Source organism: Numenius arquata, chromosome 10 (genome assembly GCF_964106895.1).
Source record: "Numenius arquata chromosome 10, bNumArq3.hap1.1, whole genome shotgun sequence".
NCBI classification, from domain to species: Eukaryota; Metazoa; Chordata; class Aves; order Charadriiformes; family Scolopacidae; genus Numenius; species Numenius arquata.
This window is the reverse complement of record NC_133585.1, coordinates 39,724,828-39,742,716: the sequence shown is the minus strand read 5'-3', so window position 1 is coordinate 39,742,716 and position 17,889 is coordinate 39,724,828. Positions and strand designations below refer to the sequence as shown.

Genomic DNA, 17,889 nt, shown 5'->3' with positions numbered 1-17,889 from the left:
ATCCGCACACAAACAGCTCAGGACTATTAGAGCTGCCATTCTGCTTGGCAGTCCTACTTACCTTGAAATATCCGGCCTTACAAAGCCATCCAGGGACAACCTGTCCTGCTGCCAAAAGGACTTCATTTATCACCTGAAGGGCTGCCACATGTCAGTAAAATCTGCTGTGGCCTTTTGGGAAGGGATGAAGACTCAGAGGCAGACTCGAGCCTGATGTTGTTGGCTAATGGATTCTGCTGCTCGCTGTATCTTATGCACCGTCTATAAAGCAAAGGGAGGAGACAGGAGCAGGCAGGGGATGACGTGCTGTAATGAAGCCAAATGCATTAGCGCTGCCATGTGAAAACCAGCAGATTCTGGTTATTTACGCAATCCTACTACACTGCACGTACCATTTTACTGTGTACAGCTTTTGACAAGTGGGAATGTAACGACAGCAGAAGCCCCTCCAGTAGCTACAGAGCGAGACAGTGGAACTCTGATTTAGGAAAGCGCTACCCAAAGTCAGCACAAACCCTGCAAGAGCAAACTCAACCTCAAAAAACCCCCACATTTTTACCAGGTTTGAATCAGTTTTCCAGACTGGAACAGGACTTGCATCATCAGGCTAATGCAGTTTTTATCATCCTTTGGGGATCTCATAAACCAAAATTACCAAAGCAGGCTCTAAATCAACATCAAAAGTAGGAAGATGGTGCGACAGTGTTACACCATCAAAAATACGTGGATTGCTAGACTAGAAATCAGAGTGCTAAATTACAAGATTACTTAAAGTTAAAAGAGGACCAAGAAATCAAAGTTTACCAAAAGAAGATAAAGGCCAGAAAACAGGACAATGACAGTGGATTTCTTGGTGAAGAGATTATTATTTTCCTTACATTTTTTTTTCCAAATTTCTAAATTTAAAAATTGGAAGCTTTAGTAGACGTAACAGCTGTAAAGGTAATAGATACACAAGATGACCAATCCTTTGTGGGTATTTGTTCGGTACATGAGGTAAGCTTTTAATATAACTTGATGCGTAATCTTGCAAAGCGAAAGCACTAGGTTCTCCAAACAGTGAGGCTTAACCTACATTTACATCTTTCATTTTGAACTCCATTACGTTAGCAAGCTGTAATAAGTAAAAAAGAGAACACACTGATGTTGTTACAGTCATCTCATCATGGTAAGAACCTGAGAAATACAGCAATGCTGAAAATCAGACTCATGTAGGAACCACTGGAGCCCATTACAAGCTGTTGGAACTCTGTTTGCCTAGAAATTTCCTACCACAATATAACAGAGGCAGCAGGCCAGATTACTCAAGAAATGCTGGAAAAGGAGAAAATACCAGTATTGCCAAAGACTGATCAGGAAGAAAGGACTCCGAGCCCCCACAGTTTTCTCCCAAGTTCAACTAATGGATTTTGCATCATTTTAATTTTCACTGAGACAGAAGGAGTCTGGACTGACAATAATGTACAGAGTCCTAAGCAAGTACACCTCAATAGAGTATTCTTATACAAAGGAGGATATCCCATGTTCTTTCTTATTTTTGCTTGTTTATTAAGATAGCTTATTAAGAGCACAAACAAAAAATCCTTGGGCTATGAAGGAAACAGAATTTTATAATCACTGCAGACAAGGATGCTTACATACTTCTAAAGTATTCCCGAGTAAATAATTTTATACAAATAAATAATAGAGATGAAACACCTCCCTCCCATAGTTACATGCTGAAATAGTCATTGTTTGTAATTTTATGCTTATCCAAGGAATAAACACAGAAGCTGAAATGAGTATGTTTTCTTTTAAACACAAAATTCAGCGAGGCTCACTTTCTACTACAATTAGCTTGATACAAAGAACTGAGGTGAGAAGAGGCAGAGATCACAACATAGGCAAAGAATATTGCTACGGAATAATAGTAAGTGAAAAGGATGAGGAAATCCTGTATTTTTTAAACAAACTTTCATATATACATTACTTAAGTGGGAAATGGAGAGTTGAAAAAGAACAACAGGAAATACTACTTCTAATCCACTTTCCGTTTAGGCATTTTCCCTACACTATTCATCAGGCATCATGACTACATAGCTGGATGGAGAAGAAGAAATCATGGATTTCTTCACATTAAAAAAAATTAATAAAGAGATGCTGAAAAATGAACTTAGTCATATGCAAAGCAGTGTCTGGACAGGGATATTCAGCTTTCTGAGGTATCCTGGAGCTATACTTGTACATGAAGTGAAAACATCTTCCTCAAGGAAGATTTCCACAACGCTTCTGTCCTGGATATAGACATAACCAGTAAGAACTGTCCAGCCTCCAAAGCACTACAGAAACAGAACCACTACCGTTTAGTCTTTCTTCAGCGATATTTAGATTTCCAAAAAGAATGGCCTGTTCACAGTTCTGAATACCAGTATGTACCGAATACATCTTCAGTAACAGACAGTTCTTAGTATAAAGCATAAAAAAAAAAATATCCACATTTCAAGTCAGAAAACATCATACCCCTAAGTCAGTCTCATACTGTCATTGCCAAAAGTCTAACTCCTATATTTAACTTAGTGATGTTTCTTTTTACCTTTTTCTTGATAAATAACATTTTCTGGTTATCCTGGTAGACCTCCTCAAATCACCCCCTTTACCTAGATCATACTTATTGGCATGTGGATGCCAAAGCTCAGCACAGTACTCTAGAAGTGACTTCTGTTGGCAGATACAAAATAAATACTATTTTCCTCTTTCTGACCGTTATTTCCACACATCTACGAATGGTATTTCCCCTGAGTATTACGGCATCCGAATGAGATTTGTGTTGAAGTAGTTATTTCCTGTCATCACAGGCTCTTCAAAGCCGCTCTTTTCCAAGATGCAGGCACTCCTCTTTTAAGACTGACATAGATCCTTTGTTCTTAGCTATGTGAGCTCATATCTATCGCCTGTAACACTCCTTAGTCCCACCAATGGGGACTGATAAAAACTGAGATCACTTCAATTCAAACAGATACCACTTCAGTTTTTTTCTTTAAATCTGTAGACAAAAATATTGAAAGAGACTTCTTTAGAAATCCACCACAGATAATCCCATCATATGAGAACTACCGTCTTACATTTTTATTGTGGTTATCTGTTTTCCTAATATCGTAATAAAGAATATGCTGATTTTCCCTAATAAAAAAATTAGCACATAATACAGCAGTAGAACAAATGCCTTAGAGAAGGCAGTTGACGCTAGCAGCTAGATTCATGACTCCATTAAAAGGATACCAAGTGCACTTGGCAAGATCTGTTTCTAAAAAAAAAAAATTTGCTGCATCTAAAAAGCATTTTTCAAATGACCATATGCTTCTATAGGCTTAGCTATGCATAAATATACGTATCCTTATCAAGCAATACAATGTCTGTGTATCAAAATGAATTATCATGGATTTCTTCAATTGGTAAGGATTTGGAAGTGTCAGAGATCCGGATTTTGATTTAGTTAGCTTCCCTTCCTGACACTTGTCTAGTTAGAATAATCATCAGCAATTTAAATTTTCACACATGAATTCAGAACTTGGTATCTTACCCTAGTTCAAAATCATTCTTTCAGTAGAAATGCCTCATAGATAATTTGGATTGCGCATTAACCTCCCTCCATACATACTTAAATGCTTCAATTGTGAACATTCGATTGACATGTTGATTCCTAAAATAATAATGTGATGTCATAAATAATTCTAAAAAGGCAGCAGAAAATGTTTGTTTCCTTTCAGGTTTTTTTTGTGTTTAACATTTTACAGTGACTACTTGGGGAGATTCAAATCAAGCACTGAAATGAAAACATTTTCATGTGTCTCAATTTCCAAATTTCAGAGTTTCATCCTTTTGAAAGAAAGCATTCTGATTTAGTCTTTTTTTTTTTTTTTACCCATATGCTGAGCTTTTCCAAATAATTTGTTCAAATTCTGCATTTAAAAAAAAGGAAAACACTCATGTCCAATTTTAAGACTCCCCTGCCAATACCAGAGGAAATTCTGAAGTTTAGTGCATATGAATACAGACTAAAATTGAAAGTCTTTTCTAAATGTCATCCTAAGATTTCCTAACTGCATAATGGCACTCATTAAATAAAACCACCATCAAATCAGACACAAAATGGGTGTAAAAAGGGATTTTTTGGGAAGGTAAAAATAGTTATGTCGATTGTTAAGAAGTTTAGTTCTGAATTCTTTCTTATCCTTATGAAATAACTAAATGATAAATATTTTTCTAGTTAGGTACTAATTGGTCACCTACCTTGGAAATATGAAACCAGGGATCTGTAGAAGTTTTTGATAACTCTTTATTTTCTCTGGAAAGATAATTGGAAAATATTTCCAGTGGTTCAGAATGTTTTTTTAACTCCGTTTCTCCAAAGAAAAAAAAAATCTTGCTCATATGAAAATTACAATGTGTTTACTCAGGCTGAAATCTAAAAATGTGACTCACCACAGCTGTGCTGCGTGACTCTGACTGAAGGGAAAGTACGAAAAAGGTAACTAAAAATGGTTTTTCACCCTAAAGGATCTGGTACAGTCTTAAGACTTGAAAGATAATTTACCGAAGAGACCATACAACACCCTAAAGAGGAGTATATTATATATGTATCACTTTAGAAATAAAGTTAACCTGAAACTGAGACCTTTAAAATTAAGTCACTTATAGAAGGGAGATTTAATCAAGCTAACTAGGAAGAATAAAGAAGAATAAGCCTGAAAGAAAAGAGAAAGGATTACTGAATTCTAAATTCAAAACACTGCTGTCCTGCAACAAATATGTATTTCAAAAAGACAAGTAACTAAAAAAAACTATACTGGAGGAAAATAAAGAAAACCGCTGAAATAATCTTTGAGAAACTACCCAATCAATTAAACTAGATCTCTGCTTTTCTATAGAGATTGCATATTAAAAATTTTTTTTAATAATTTTTTTCTTCATTTTCTTACATTATACATACTTATTGTTAACATGACAAGTTCCTTTTCAAAAAATATTTTATTTTCTGGGCTATTAGAAATGAATCCGTGGCAGTAAATTCAGGAGAAAATATAGATGAAGGGAAAATCATAAATTCTCTATTCATGGACTTGCTAATATTTTTAAACACACATACTCTTTGGCATACATGTAGCGCAAGTAAAACTTGTTTACAAGGGTTAATCTTTTACCATTTTGAGACATATAAAACACACTATGATCTCTGCTGTTACCTTACTCTAGTACACTTCCTTTTTCGCTATTAGTGCTTTCCAGGGTGATGTAGATTTACCCATTAGAGATGACTTTTTAAAAAAAGAAATGTGACAGTGACCCAAGAATAAGAGATTCAGTTGGGTGCAGGCAGCATGCCCCCAGAATGATTTTAGGGTTGGCACTTGGCTGGCTGAGGGGATGGCTGCAGGAGAAGGGGTGAGAGCAGAGCCCTGCCAGGGCTGGGCTGCAGCCGGCAGCCTATGGCCTTCTCCAGGGCAAAGGAGCAGGTTGGCACCTGGCTGGAGACTGGACAGCATGTAAACACAGAATTACAGAATGGTTTGGGTTGGAAGGGACCTTAGAGATCATCTAGTTCCAACCCCCCTGCCACGGGCAGGGACCCCTTCCACTAGACCAGGTTACTCAAAGCCCCATCCAACCTGGCCTTGAACACCTCCAGGGATGGGGCATCTACAACTTCTCTGGACAACTCACCACCCTCATAGTGAAACATTTCTTCCTGATATCTAATCTGAATCTACCCTCTTCCAGTTTGAAGCCATTATGCCTCATCCTATCCCTACATGCCCTTATAAAAAGTGCCTCTCCAGCCTTCTTCTAGGCCCCCTCCAGATACATCAACCTCTTCAGCCCCATAGCCTACCTGATAGGATTTCAGGAGCCTGAAATTATTCCTTTTGAAAAGAGTTACCTTTCTAAGTTTACAAAAAACTTTTCTCGATTTCAGAATACATTTATGATCTTCCTCCAAGAGAGAAACCAGATACAAAGTGGCCTTCACTCTAGCAATTATGCAAACAAGGAACTATTGTAACCACACTAATTGGAACAGATTTTTTCAGGCTGGCAGAACAGTTGACAGTAGAAACTGAACGATGACAGAACATAATGCCTGCTGCCAAACCCTGGTGTGTTAATTCATTCAAATCTTCTCTCAGACAGATCTAGAACGTGGCATCTTTTCTGAAACAGTAGAAGAATTTGTCTATAATCCTTTGACTGAACCGTGCACCTTGGTGCAGGTAGCCATGCATGGAATTTGTACTGACTGACAGAACCCTACCTGCCTGTCACCAAAGCTGTCATCGCCTGATTGCATTTCACAAATATAAACACTGTACGTGGAATAGCTGGCCTGCCACAGAGGACCTCGCTGACATCCTAATATCGGTCCAAGCAATTCAACAAACCGAAGACATGCCATTGCATATAATCAATTTAGACATTTGTTTCAACTGAGTTCTTCTGTGCGCTTCAGCTCTTCCACTTCATCAGTTTATTACTGTTTTTTATTCATCTTCCCCGGCTTGTTCAAACTCACAAATATACTTTAGTTACAGCAAGGCACAGGTAAATTACTCTAGGGTCAGACTAGCACCAGATGTGCAACCACTGCTTTCCATAACTGCAGAAGAGCTGCTCCTCCTCCCCACGAGTTGTACATTCCCTTGTCTTGCATCACTTTACAATGCAAAAATTTTGGGTGGGATAAAGTAACACAGAAAACACTGTTCTTCCTCTTTAACCGAATTTGCATGTGAAACCTCTACGCTTTTGAGACTGCCTAAGAGAGCTTTTTCAGAGATTCAACATTTCATTTTGAACTGTGATACGTTTGTTTTCACTTTATGATCATTATTTAAAGGAAGGAGCTGAATCTTTCCCAGGCATGAAACAATTAAATTAGCCAAAAAATGTCACAAATACCAACATTTGTTAGTTAAAAATGAAAAGGAGAAAAACTATGCAGAAGGAAAAGCAAGCACACTGCCAGGTGCTTTTGGAGTACCAAGCATACATTCAATGACATTACTAGTTTTTTTGAAGACAACTTTTAAGAATGTACATGGGGAAAGAGGAACAAGATAGACAGGAAAATCCTCCCCCTCTCCGCAGAAGTCTCAGGTACAGCAAATAATCTTGTGAGAGATACCCTTGGCATATAATTCAGTGTCTGAAAAATCCAGATACAACTCCTTTAAGATCAAGATACTTCTCTGTTTCTATTGTTTCTAAAGCAAGCAAACAGGCACATACACACACAGAGTATCTTTTTTTTGCTTTCCATGAATGCTTGAGGAGAAAACATACAGTTCTGGAAATAAAAGGAGCAGAGCTTTCTGTATCTACCTATCTTCTCTACAGAAGAACAGAATCTCAAACACAAAACAAACCAGGATAAAATAAGCATCTCAGTAAAAACAACACTATCGACATTGGTCTGTCTCATTTTGTAACATATGCTGTTAGATGAAATTCTTCTGCAGGTCTCAAAAAGCCATGAGCAGTACTGGAAATAACTCCTCCTACACACTGCTCAAAAAAACCCCAAACACCTGGCATAGACAGCTCATTGATGGCAGGGCAATAGCTCAAAGGATATGAGAACAGTACATGTTGCTTTAGGTGATCTACTGGGATATTACATCCCATAGCAGAACTAGGCACACTGCATTATAAAGAAATAGTTTTGCTTGGGGATACTTCCACTTGACTTTTCTGAGCTGCTATTTGTATTTGTCATTTTGTATTTTCCCTTGATTTTCTAAACTGGTATCTATCATATAAAGCAATTAAATGTTCCTACCAATATTGGGATGCTTCAAGAGGCGACAGATTCTAGCTTCTCTTTCCAGTTTCTGGTGATCTGCAACAAAGGAATGCAAAAGAGTTGCTTTTAGTTTGATGATTAACATAATTCAGTGTATTTGCTTTACAGAAGCAAAAAAATACATCATGTGATGTGATCTTTAAAAAATACCTCCTTTATTTAGATCCATTAAGATTTTGCGTTCAAACTGTTTGTAATATTGAATTAGGCTACTGCATCCAACCACTTCTTCGACGGACTACCACAGGCACTGTTCCATCAGAAAAACCAAGCTGCATATTTATTGGGGAGAACAGGAAATATTCATGCCATGACCTATAATTATCAGGCAATAAACCATATTACAACATTAATCAAAATAAGGTCAACCTGAACCTCTAAGCGTTGCCTTAAATCCTACCTGTTACCTGCTTCACTGATACCTAGTGCACCAGGCACAGGGCTTGACATGTGGCAGCCGCCCCGACAGAGTGCCAGCACTCCGGCCACTGAGCGCTCCCCACCGCAATTCCATGCCACGGCAGCTTCCCATAACTCACGACCAGCAGTTATTATTTTCCCAGCAGGGCTAATCTGTCTCTCAGGCTGATTATTCATTAACCTGAAGACACCCTGAACATGTAGGTCCAGGTGTACCATCTGTTGGCTCCCCCTCTCCTGGCCATTTGATTAATTTTAACCTTCGGATAGAGCCACAGGCTGGAGGTCTGAACTTGTTCACCACTGAGCCCTAATGACACTTTTGGCAATTAAATACTACTACTTGCATCAAGCTCCATTTTACTTAAGCTGGTTTTTTTTTAATATTTGTTCCAAACACCACCATTTATATTACTGCTTCCGTTGCATTTTCATTAACATTAAGCAATATAGCACTTGTTTTATATAATACATATGAGAGAGTCAGAGGGGAATGCATACATTACTTATACTGGAAATACCTGAAGGTCTTCAGGTATGTTAAAATGTCTAGTGTCAGGCAGTATAAAACACACACAGGTAACTCAGGCAATAAAATACGTAATTTGGAAATAATAGTCAGCTACAGCCTACTGTAATCCTGTGATTTCAACAGACTTCCAGCTCATTTATCCTCACTTTCTGTAACATAATGTCTATGGCTGCTAAGAATACTAAGCTTTTGTCGAAAGGTAGAAAAGCAGCTCGCATACAATTTGATAATATTAGCCAATGTTTTGGGTGTAGCACGCACCCTCACAGCAGAGAGACACTTGGCAGACAGCTCTGGGTCTGAAACATTCGGAACCAGCTCCTTAAAGCCAACCTCATACCAATCCGGGGGGGAAGCAAGATGTACTGACCTATTTCACATATATTTGGAAAGCAAACTGTTAAAACACCAAATAGTAACAGAAGAGAGAGATTAAGTCTCTGGCTCTCCTGACAGATCTTGACAACTTAGTATCAAGTAGTTGTCCTCAATTAATGAGCATTATTTTTTTGGTAATTCACTTCATCCATCCAACAGTTTTAGGCATAATCAGTAAAGACTCCAGTAAACACCATTAATGATGTCAACAGAGAGGTCATCAACAAACAGCAATGAATTTGAATGCAAGAAGTGCTGTAAAAATAATAGCTGTTCAACTACCGCAACAATAAAATTAGGACAACTTCAAGAGATAGGGGAAGGAGGGATACACAGTTATTATCCACCAAATTTCATGCATTAAACTGAAACAAATCTGTATTTGTGACATGAGCACAATGGTGCAGCTCCAGCAGAAGGGATACTGGGAGAGGGATGCCAAAGCCCTGCTCCAAGAGGTACAGAATACCAGGTTTCACACACAAACTGGCTGGCAACTCAACACCACAAACCTGAGGTGTAAAGAAAAACATACAAAAAACCAAAAAGGCGAAAACAAGCAGTATCCATACTTGAATTGTTCAGAGACATAATTTGTTGCAGAAAATATAAGCAGCATTTTTATAGGGTCTTTTCATCAACTAAGAGGGAAATTAAATCAGAAGAACATTGACTGCAAGAATAAAAAGACAGCAGAAATTGTGTTTGGTACGAATGTCAAGCAAACATCAAAATATCCTGGACATAGCTGTCGGTAACACTTAAATGCTATAATAACAAAAAAAGGAAAAACGAGGACATTGACAGAGAAATATATGACGTAAAACTAAATATAAAAGCACATTATTTACTCCACATTCTCTACAAGTAAAATTTCCAAAGTCAAATAATAATAAAGCAGGCACCGATTCAGTAGTACAGATTAGGGCAAACACACGAAGTTCTGCTGCTCTAGCAATTCTCTCTACAATAAAGAGAAAAAACAGTCGCAATGCAAAATGTCAGCCTCTACAGGCAGAATTATTAAAAAATAAATATAGAAACATATAGCAAATATACTTGCTCAGAGAAATCCAAGTATGCTTCTATCAATTTGTTAGAAATAAAAGCACTATTCTGCAATACGTTTGAAATAATTAAGCCAGAGTAATAACTTTTGAAGGGAAATAACACACAGCTTAAGCATGTTTAAATATCAATTAATTAGAAGGGAGCTCTTCTGTACATTTTCCCCTCTGTTAGGGATGTTAATCACACATTTTTTTCATATTTAAAAAATACATGAATAAAACACACAAAAAACTAGCAGTTTTCATTCAAATCATACCAATGAAAACATATTTTTTAATACAGTATTTTTTGCTAAAAGTTTCCCAGACTTTGAAGCCCACAGAGATGTACAGCGTACCTCAGTTTGTTTTCTCTACAATAATTGTACTCTTTTAAATAAAGTATGTGAACATTAAATTAGAAGATTTACTATGATGCAACTACAATAAGCATCACAAATTGCCCAAAATACTTTTTGTTAAAAAAAGTAAAAAATATATGTAATAATGTAAAAAATATGCTACAATTGAAATATGCTTTTTTACAATTGAAATATGCTTTTTACAATTGAAAGGTGCTTTAACCCTTACAGAAAATTATCATTTGTCACGATAACTGCATGGTAAGGTTAGTTCTAAAAATACCAAGAAATGAACAAGTTTAGAAAAAGTTACAATGGACGACAACTCTTAGAGTCAATTCATTTAGCATCAGATGTTAAAATTACAAAGCTCAATTCTTACTGCAACGTGTTCAGATAGTTAGGTATGTATATTTAAAAGAACTATAATAATAGATTTAAAATAAAACATAAAGAGCAAACCCCATCTTTAAAATAGTCAGCACTTCAAGTTTGTAAAATGCTTTTTAAATCTGGAGGAAAAAACAATTGACTCAATTCTACATAAGTTAACAGTTCGGATTATTTTTTTACTCTTTTAAGAAATATGCAGTCTGCTGTCCAGAGGTACAGTCCTTAAGCTAGTCGCCACTTGGCAACAACCATTATAATTTCTCCATGAGGCCTCACAGCCTACACCACCTGCATGAGAAAATTTGTCAGCTTAACCCTCTTCCGTGTTTACTTTATTGTTAATTAATTAAAAAAAAGTAATTTTAAATTTCAGAAATTCAAAATATAAAAAAGTATTTTAAAAGTCTGCAAGATAAGCTCGAAGTTCTTTTGTAAACTTAAATTCTTCCATCAAGGTTTTATGTTAAGATTTTTAAATTCAGTTGCAGCAGGCTTGAAACACAAGCAGAGGTATATTCAGTTACAGCTTCTTAATGCCCATCAGCTTTGGCTGTAACTGAATCACGGGCTGACCGATTGCCATATCATACACAGCACACAGGGAGACGACCTGAAATGCAAACTAAACTAAGTTTGTTTTAGAAGAAACATGGAAATACGATCAGTGCCTCAGGGGAAAAAAATAATAAAAATCAAGGGACTGTTGGTCATTTGGCACAAGACATGCCTCTCTGCTGCATTACCAGCACTACTTTAAAAGGCTGCTCTGTACTACCTCAATCTGTATGTACAGGATTAGCCAGCATAGCTAGAAACCTGGAAGGTGTGCGAGAGTCCTCTATGAAGTGCTAAATACATCCTATGTTGACTCTTCAGGAATAACATGGATATAATAAAGCACTTCCTCTCCGACTTTGAATATAAACACTTGACATTTCTTTGCTATTAATTGTTATACCACAGCTTCTGAACTGACATCGTATATATTACCGTATATATTACATACACTAAACGGTTTCATTGGTCCTTTAACTGTTATCATACTACACCCACAGCGAGCTGCTGGGGACTAACTGGGCAACGCAGTCTCAAATACTGACCCATACAATGCATGATGAACATGATAGAAATGTTCTCCTGACAGACAGACAGTAAATTAAACAAGATGAAAAAAACAGAGAAGTAAATATTACTTCACAATTTACTAGGTGGAATAAACTCTCAAATGACAGAGCATATACTAAATGGAGCCCTTTCATTTAACCGAAAACAATTTATCGAGTCTAAACTTGCAATATTCCGGCACCCCTTGGCTCCCACTGATGTCACTGAGATTTTAGCATCAACTGCGTAAAAAAATAAAGGGTATCTGCAAATGTTCATGTACTGAAATACTTTGAAATCACAGCCACTGTAACCAAACAACGTACTTCATTGATTCAACTACATAAATTCTTCTTGCTTACTGAACTTCATATTGCTAATTCTGATGCTGCAGCTAGTACATTTCTCTGAAAAAAATACATTTCGCTCATAAGTTAATAAACTAATACTATTTCTTAGAGACAAAGCTTCACATCATAGAGCCTGTCAATTAAAAGCACCCAGTGAATACAATCATTGCTCACACCTTCAGCTTAGGCGTCAAAACAAGGACATGCCCCACGTTTCATGTGCCCACAATATTCCCTCAGAGGTAGCTGTGCCTCTGGAGACTGCTTCAGAATGTACCATAAAACAAGGACATAATTCACAAAACAATGACATTCTAACGGAAGGATAAGTAGCACACTGTGCTGAGGCAGGGTTAATATTCAGCTGTCATTTACAGACATAATAGTGTGCTCAAATAACTACAGCTGAACATTTTCAGGTACGAAGATAGGCTAAATTGTTATTGCTGTACTGACTAAAAAAGCATACCTGATATTTTTGTAAATCACAGTAAAAACATCTTACTCAGATATGCTGCTGAATGCACTGCAACATATGAAGATTACATCATCATTTGTATTATTGACTGCATAATATTCCCAGATTTTCACCACAAACTTAACTAATACATTGACTGGTACCAATTAGGTGGTATCTGGTGTCAGGTAAATTATAACAATGAGTTCTCTGCATTTACCTCATTCAGTTGCTTGTGTCAGAGTAGCTGTTATTATACCTGTTACAAAAAGAAATGCTAAGTGAACGGAGATACCTCACACCATGCACATTGTGCCGTGAGGCAGCAGAAAAAGCATTAAATACTCTGAGTCAGAGATGTAAGTGGACATTAAGGGCCAAAAGATGACAGCGGCACTTCCAAAGAAATAAAGCGATCCTTGGCATTGTTAGAGGAACGTCAGAAACCTTCTAAGAAAGTCTGAAGCACATAAGTTTTTTTGGGGGAATCAAATGCAAATGTAAACTCCTGGGGTACCCAAGAAAATGACTTGCCTTTAAAGTCTGCATGTTTCTTCTATATGTTTAAGGAAAAACTGTGTTCCTTCCTTCCTCTGCTCAGCTTATTTACAAGTACATCCAACTGCAAAGGCTGTACATAAATATCTATTTCTGTTACCCTGTTTTCAGCCAGGTTTCAATTACTGGCGATCCGAAGGTGAATGTCAAAGGGCAGGTCAAACCGAAATACTTGGAGCGCTCAGCTCCCAAACATCCGAAGAGGGAGAAGGTGCGTCGCCGCACCAAGAGCTGATTAGGAAAGAAGTGTTCTGCCATGAGTAGTACAGCCAGAGACATTACCAGGCAGGCAGCAAAATCCCACAAACGCTGAGAACGTTTGTGATAGCATCCAGCATAAAATGTTTATGCTACAACACCAAAGGAAAAAGCTCTAGGAAAAAATAAATCAAACACTATGTCACCTACTAAAAACAAAAAGTTAATTCGTCTCATAATTCATCAGCTAAAACTGTGTTCACCTGTCAATATGAAAAGGGAAAAATTATTATCAGTAAAAGGAAGCCAAGCTTTCAAGCCAAACCTATAATAAAAATGGAACACACAAGTACATTTATATACTTGCTTTCTTTGCTCTCATTTAATTACCTATACTTCATTATGAAAAGGTCTCCTACACTGCCTACATAAGTAACTGCAAGAAAATTAAATGAAAAACACAAATAAGAAGCTCAAAAAGCAGTAAAGCAAATGCAGAAGGAATGTTCTATAAATTCTAGATCATTTTATGAAAGCAAGTCTCTATTTGTGAACAATGGCATCTGGCACAGCAACAGCCAGTTAGCAAGATTGAAAAAAAGATCACAGCCTGTGAAACACTGATACGATCAGAAAGAAAGTAGCAATGAGAATAATACTGTTTTATTAATGGAAAAAACCTTGCAGCCAGCTACAAATAACTTTAATGTGACACGTAGCCAAGAAAAAAAGAGAAAAAAAATCTCATGCACTGAACCATGAAAAATACAATAACTAATGAAAATCTGTGAAACCTGAAACAGAAGATGGATGTGTAAAACTTGGGGTACTGACAGACTGTATGAATGCAAAGACTTGCACTAAGCCTAATTCATATGACGATATTCTAATAGATCAAAATCTCATATTACAACTTACGACATCTGCATCGGAAAAATTAGACTGTCTGTATATTAAGCAAATAAAAAACCAAACTGTTTAAGTGGTATCAAAATCTACTTTCTTACAAAAACGTAGGTACATAAACATACCTATTTCTCAGATTAAATCATAACATATTTTACAATTACAGAGGGATATAATTAATGCCTTCAGCATAAATCTCTTCTACTCGTGTCATGATTCTGAATCCAAAGTGCTGATCCTGCATGACCACCCAAATTGAGTTTATCACCATGGCTGAAATGTCTACCACTCACCACCTATCAGCACAGGTATCTAAAATTCAAACTTCTCCAAAGCAAAGCCTCTTTCTAACAATAACCTGCAGTAACTTTTGTGGTTTTCCTGTTGTTATTTTTAGAGCTTGCAGTCCACACCAAACAATGCAAGTGCATCTCCCTAGTGCTAACTTCTGTATCTTTAGTCCCTTCCATTATCTGTATGTTTCTTCTCCCCCGTGTTGACTGGAGATATTATTATTCAGTGTGAGATGATGTATGTTTTCTCACACAGCCTGCTTAATCTTTCTGAGGGTTGTCTCTACAAGCTGCTTCCTACCCTGTGCTACACAGTTCAACACTTCTGAGTTTTTTTCCATGGTTTTTCTTTAGACAGCTAAATGAAGAGAAAAGAAGCAGCTCTAAATCCCAAGAGGCTCTTCAGATTGTATACCTTAAATTCTGCTTCAGACCACCTTGGCTCTGTTACATTCTCCTGTAGAAATCAGAAGAGGACTGCAGAAATTCTGACAATGGGACATGCTAGGACACAGCTGTACTTTCTTTCTAGCATCAGTATTATTTTGACTAAAAAAGACTTTCTTTTGCTCACTCTCCTTCATAGAAAAACAAAGCTCCTATTAAAAGGAAACCCCGTAACGCATTAAAATCTCTTTGTCCTTTTTTTTGGTTTTTATTAGAATTCGAAAATTTGTTGTTGCAGAACCTAACTTCTGGGCAGTAAAATCTCACCAGAATAAGCTCTTCTATCTTAACAAGAGAGATCAAGAGACTATTCCCTGAGACAAAAGAGACTTAAGGTCTTTGAACTGATAGCGAGGCAAGTGTCAGAGGGCTCTGAGCCTGCTTAGGAGACCAAGCCCTTTGGTAGAAATTTAAGCTGTGCTCCACATAATTTCTAGGCAGTTCAGTTGCCAGGTAGGACCTAACCACCCAACCTTTTAGCAGTTTCTGGGCTAAAGACATACCTAACATCTGGTAATATTTCAGCAGGTAGCTGTGGAATGGGAATTTTCATGGGCACAACACAGGTGGAAGGCACCTCAGGTTTACTTACACCCTGTGTCAGATCTGACCCTTGCTAGCTACACACAGGACAGTTGTAAGATTAAGGGTTTAGAACAGCTTAGCGGGTCGGGGAATGATTCACTGAGGAGCAAAACCTTTTCTTTGTGCTCCTCTACCACAGGAACACCAGATTTTTTTTAACCTATGTGAGGAAGGGAGGCATGTAAGCGGGCTGCAGCCCTCTCTACCGACTTGCACAGTGCATAGTCACTGACATACATTCCAAGCCATGCAACAAGGACACAGCTCTGAAGGTCTCCGACCCAAACCTAGAGATGCTATAGGCTTCAATGCCAGGACCTTTCCTGCTTTGCACAGGTTCCCTGTATTCTTATTTTTTAATTAAATCATTCAAAAGAATGTATCTTCCCAAAGTAGAAGTTCTGGGACCAGTTCACAGGCTGCACTGACACCATTAAGTGCCAAGAAAAGGCAGATTTGCAGCAGTATTACCCTCTTACTGCAGCAGTGGCAGAGCCACTGGAACAGCACGGGAACAGCAGGCAGACCACGCTTCCTGATGGGAACACAGGTTGTCCAAACAAACTTCCCCCTCTCACTTTTGAGGAACAAAAAGGACTGGCTGGAAGCAGCCTATGGATGATGTTGCTACAATGCAGTGGCACAGATGAAGTTAATCAAGCTCGCCCTTGGGAAAGAACTGTGCTGCATGTAGTAAAAATACATAAGATTGAGATGTTAAGATTATGATAAACCCTTCCACCTATGCAGATTCTAGGCTAAAATACCACAGAGCTGCAAACTTTTTGGGGGGGCAGGGATGGGGAATCATCAAAGAAAGCTTACCTTTCAGTACTACTGAAATGTCAAATGTAATGCCTGGGTGACCTGAAACAGCAGACATATTCTTTCTACCCATTTTTCCCTGGCAGTTATGCAAACCTTACTCTTTGTCACACAGTGGGGGAGACACACCGGTTAACAGAGCAATACAACTCCCCTTCCCCCCCCCCCCCCCCCCAATTTTGTCAACTTCTCTGACAATTATATGGAGCACAATGAAGTATTCATAGGAGTTAGCAGGGCTTGTTGATAGAGCTTTAAACTAGATTTGAAGGGGGAAAGGGACGAAACAAGGCTCACTAAAGATATGCCTGGGGGCAGCAGGTCAATCTTTGAGAGACGGTGTGCTAGTAAGGTCCTTCGGACTGCTGTCTCAGTGGAGGCAAGGGAGGGAGATCCACATAACAGCAAAGATGTGAGGGTTATTGATGTGTCAGAAACCACAGAAATGCCTAAGAATGGTCACCTAGGAATTAGGAATTTAGCCCAACTGAAGTGCATCTACACCAATGCACGCAGCATGGGCAACAAACAGATGGAGCTGGAAGCCATTGTGCAGCAGGAAAACTATGATATGGCTGCCATCACAGAAACATGGTGGCATGACTTGAGTGCTGCAACAGATGGTTATAAATTCTTCAGAAGGGATAGGCAAGGAAGGAGAGGCGATGGGGTAGCCCTGTATGTTAGGGAGAGTTTCGATTGTCCAGAGTTTAATGATGGTGATGATAGTGTTCAGTGTTTATGGGTAAGAATCAGGGGGAAGGTCAACAAGGCAGTTATCACTGTGGGAATCTGTTATAGACCACACAACCAGGATGAAGAGGCAGATGAAACATTCTATAAACAGCTGGGAGAAGTCCTTGTTCTCATGGGGGACTTCAACTTACCAGATGCCTGCTGGAAATACAATACAGTGGAGAGGAAATAGCTTAGGAGGTTCCTGGAGTGTGTTGGGGATAACTTCCTGACACAGCTGCTGAGAGAACCAACTGGGGAAGGTGCCCTGCTGGACCTGTTGTTTGCGACCAGAGGAGGACTTGTGGGTGATGTGATGGTTGGATGCCATCTTGGGCATAGCGATCATGAAATGATAGAGTTTTCAATTCTTAGAAACTAAGAAGGAGGGTTAGCACAACTCCTGCCTTAGACTTCCAGAGAGCAGACTTTGGCCTGTTTAGGTGTTCCCCAGGGCTCA

At 38.2% G+C, this 17,889-nt stretch overlaps 1 protein-coding gene across 12 annotated transcripts in view; it reads right to left on the bottom strand.

Moving 5' to 3' along the window:
- CAMK2D (calcium/calmodulin dependent protein kinase II delta) overlaps positions 1 to 17,889 on the bottom strand; it is a 160,575-nt gene that overhangs the window by 90,997 nt on the left and 51,689 nt on the right. For all 12 annotated transcript variants that reach the window (XM_074154318.1, XM_074154324.1, XM_074154316.1 and 9 more), the window contains exon 3: positions 7,814 to 7,873. In XM_074154318.1, coding sequence (XP_074010419.1) covers positions 7,814 to 7,873 — 60 coding nt within the window. The remainder of the gene's footprint in view (positions 1 to 7,813; positions 7,874 to 17,889) is intronic.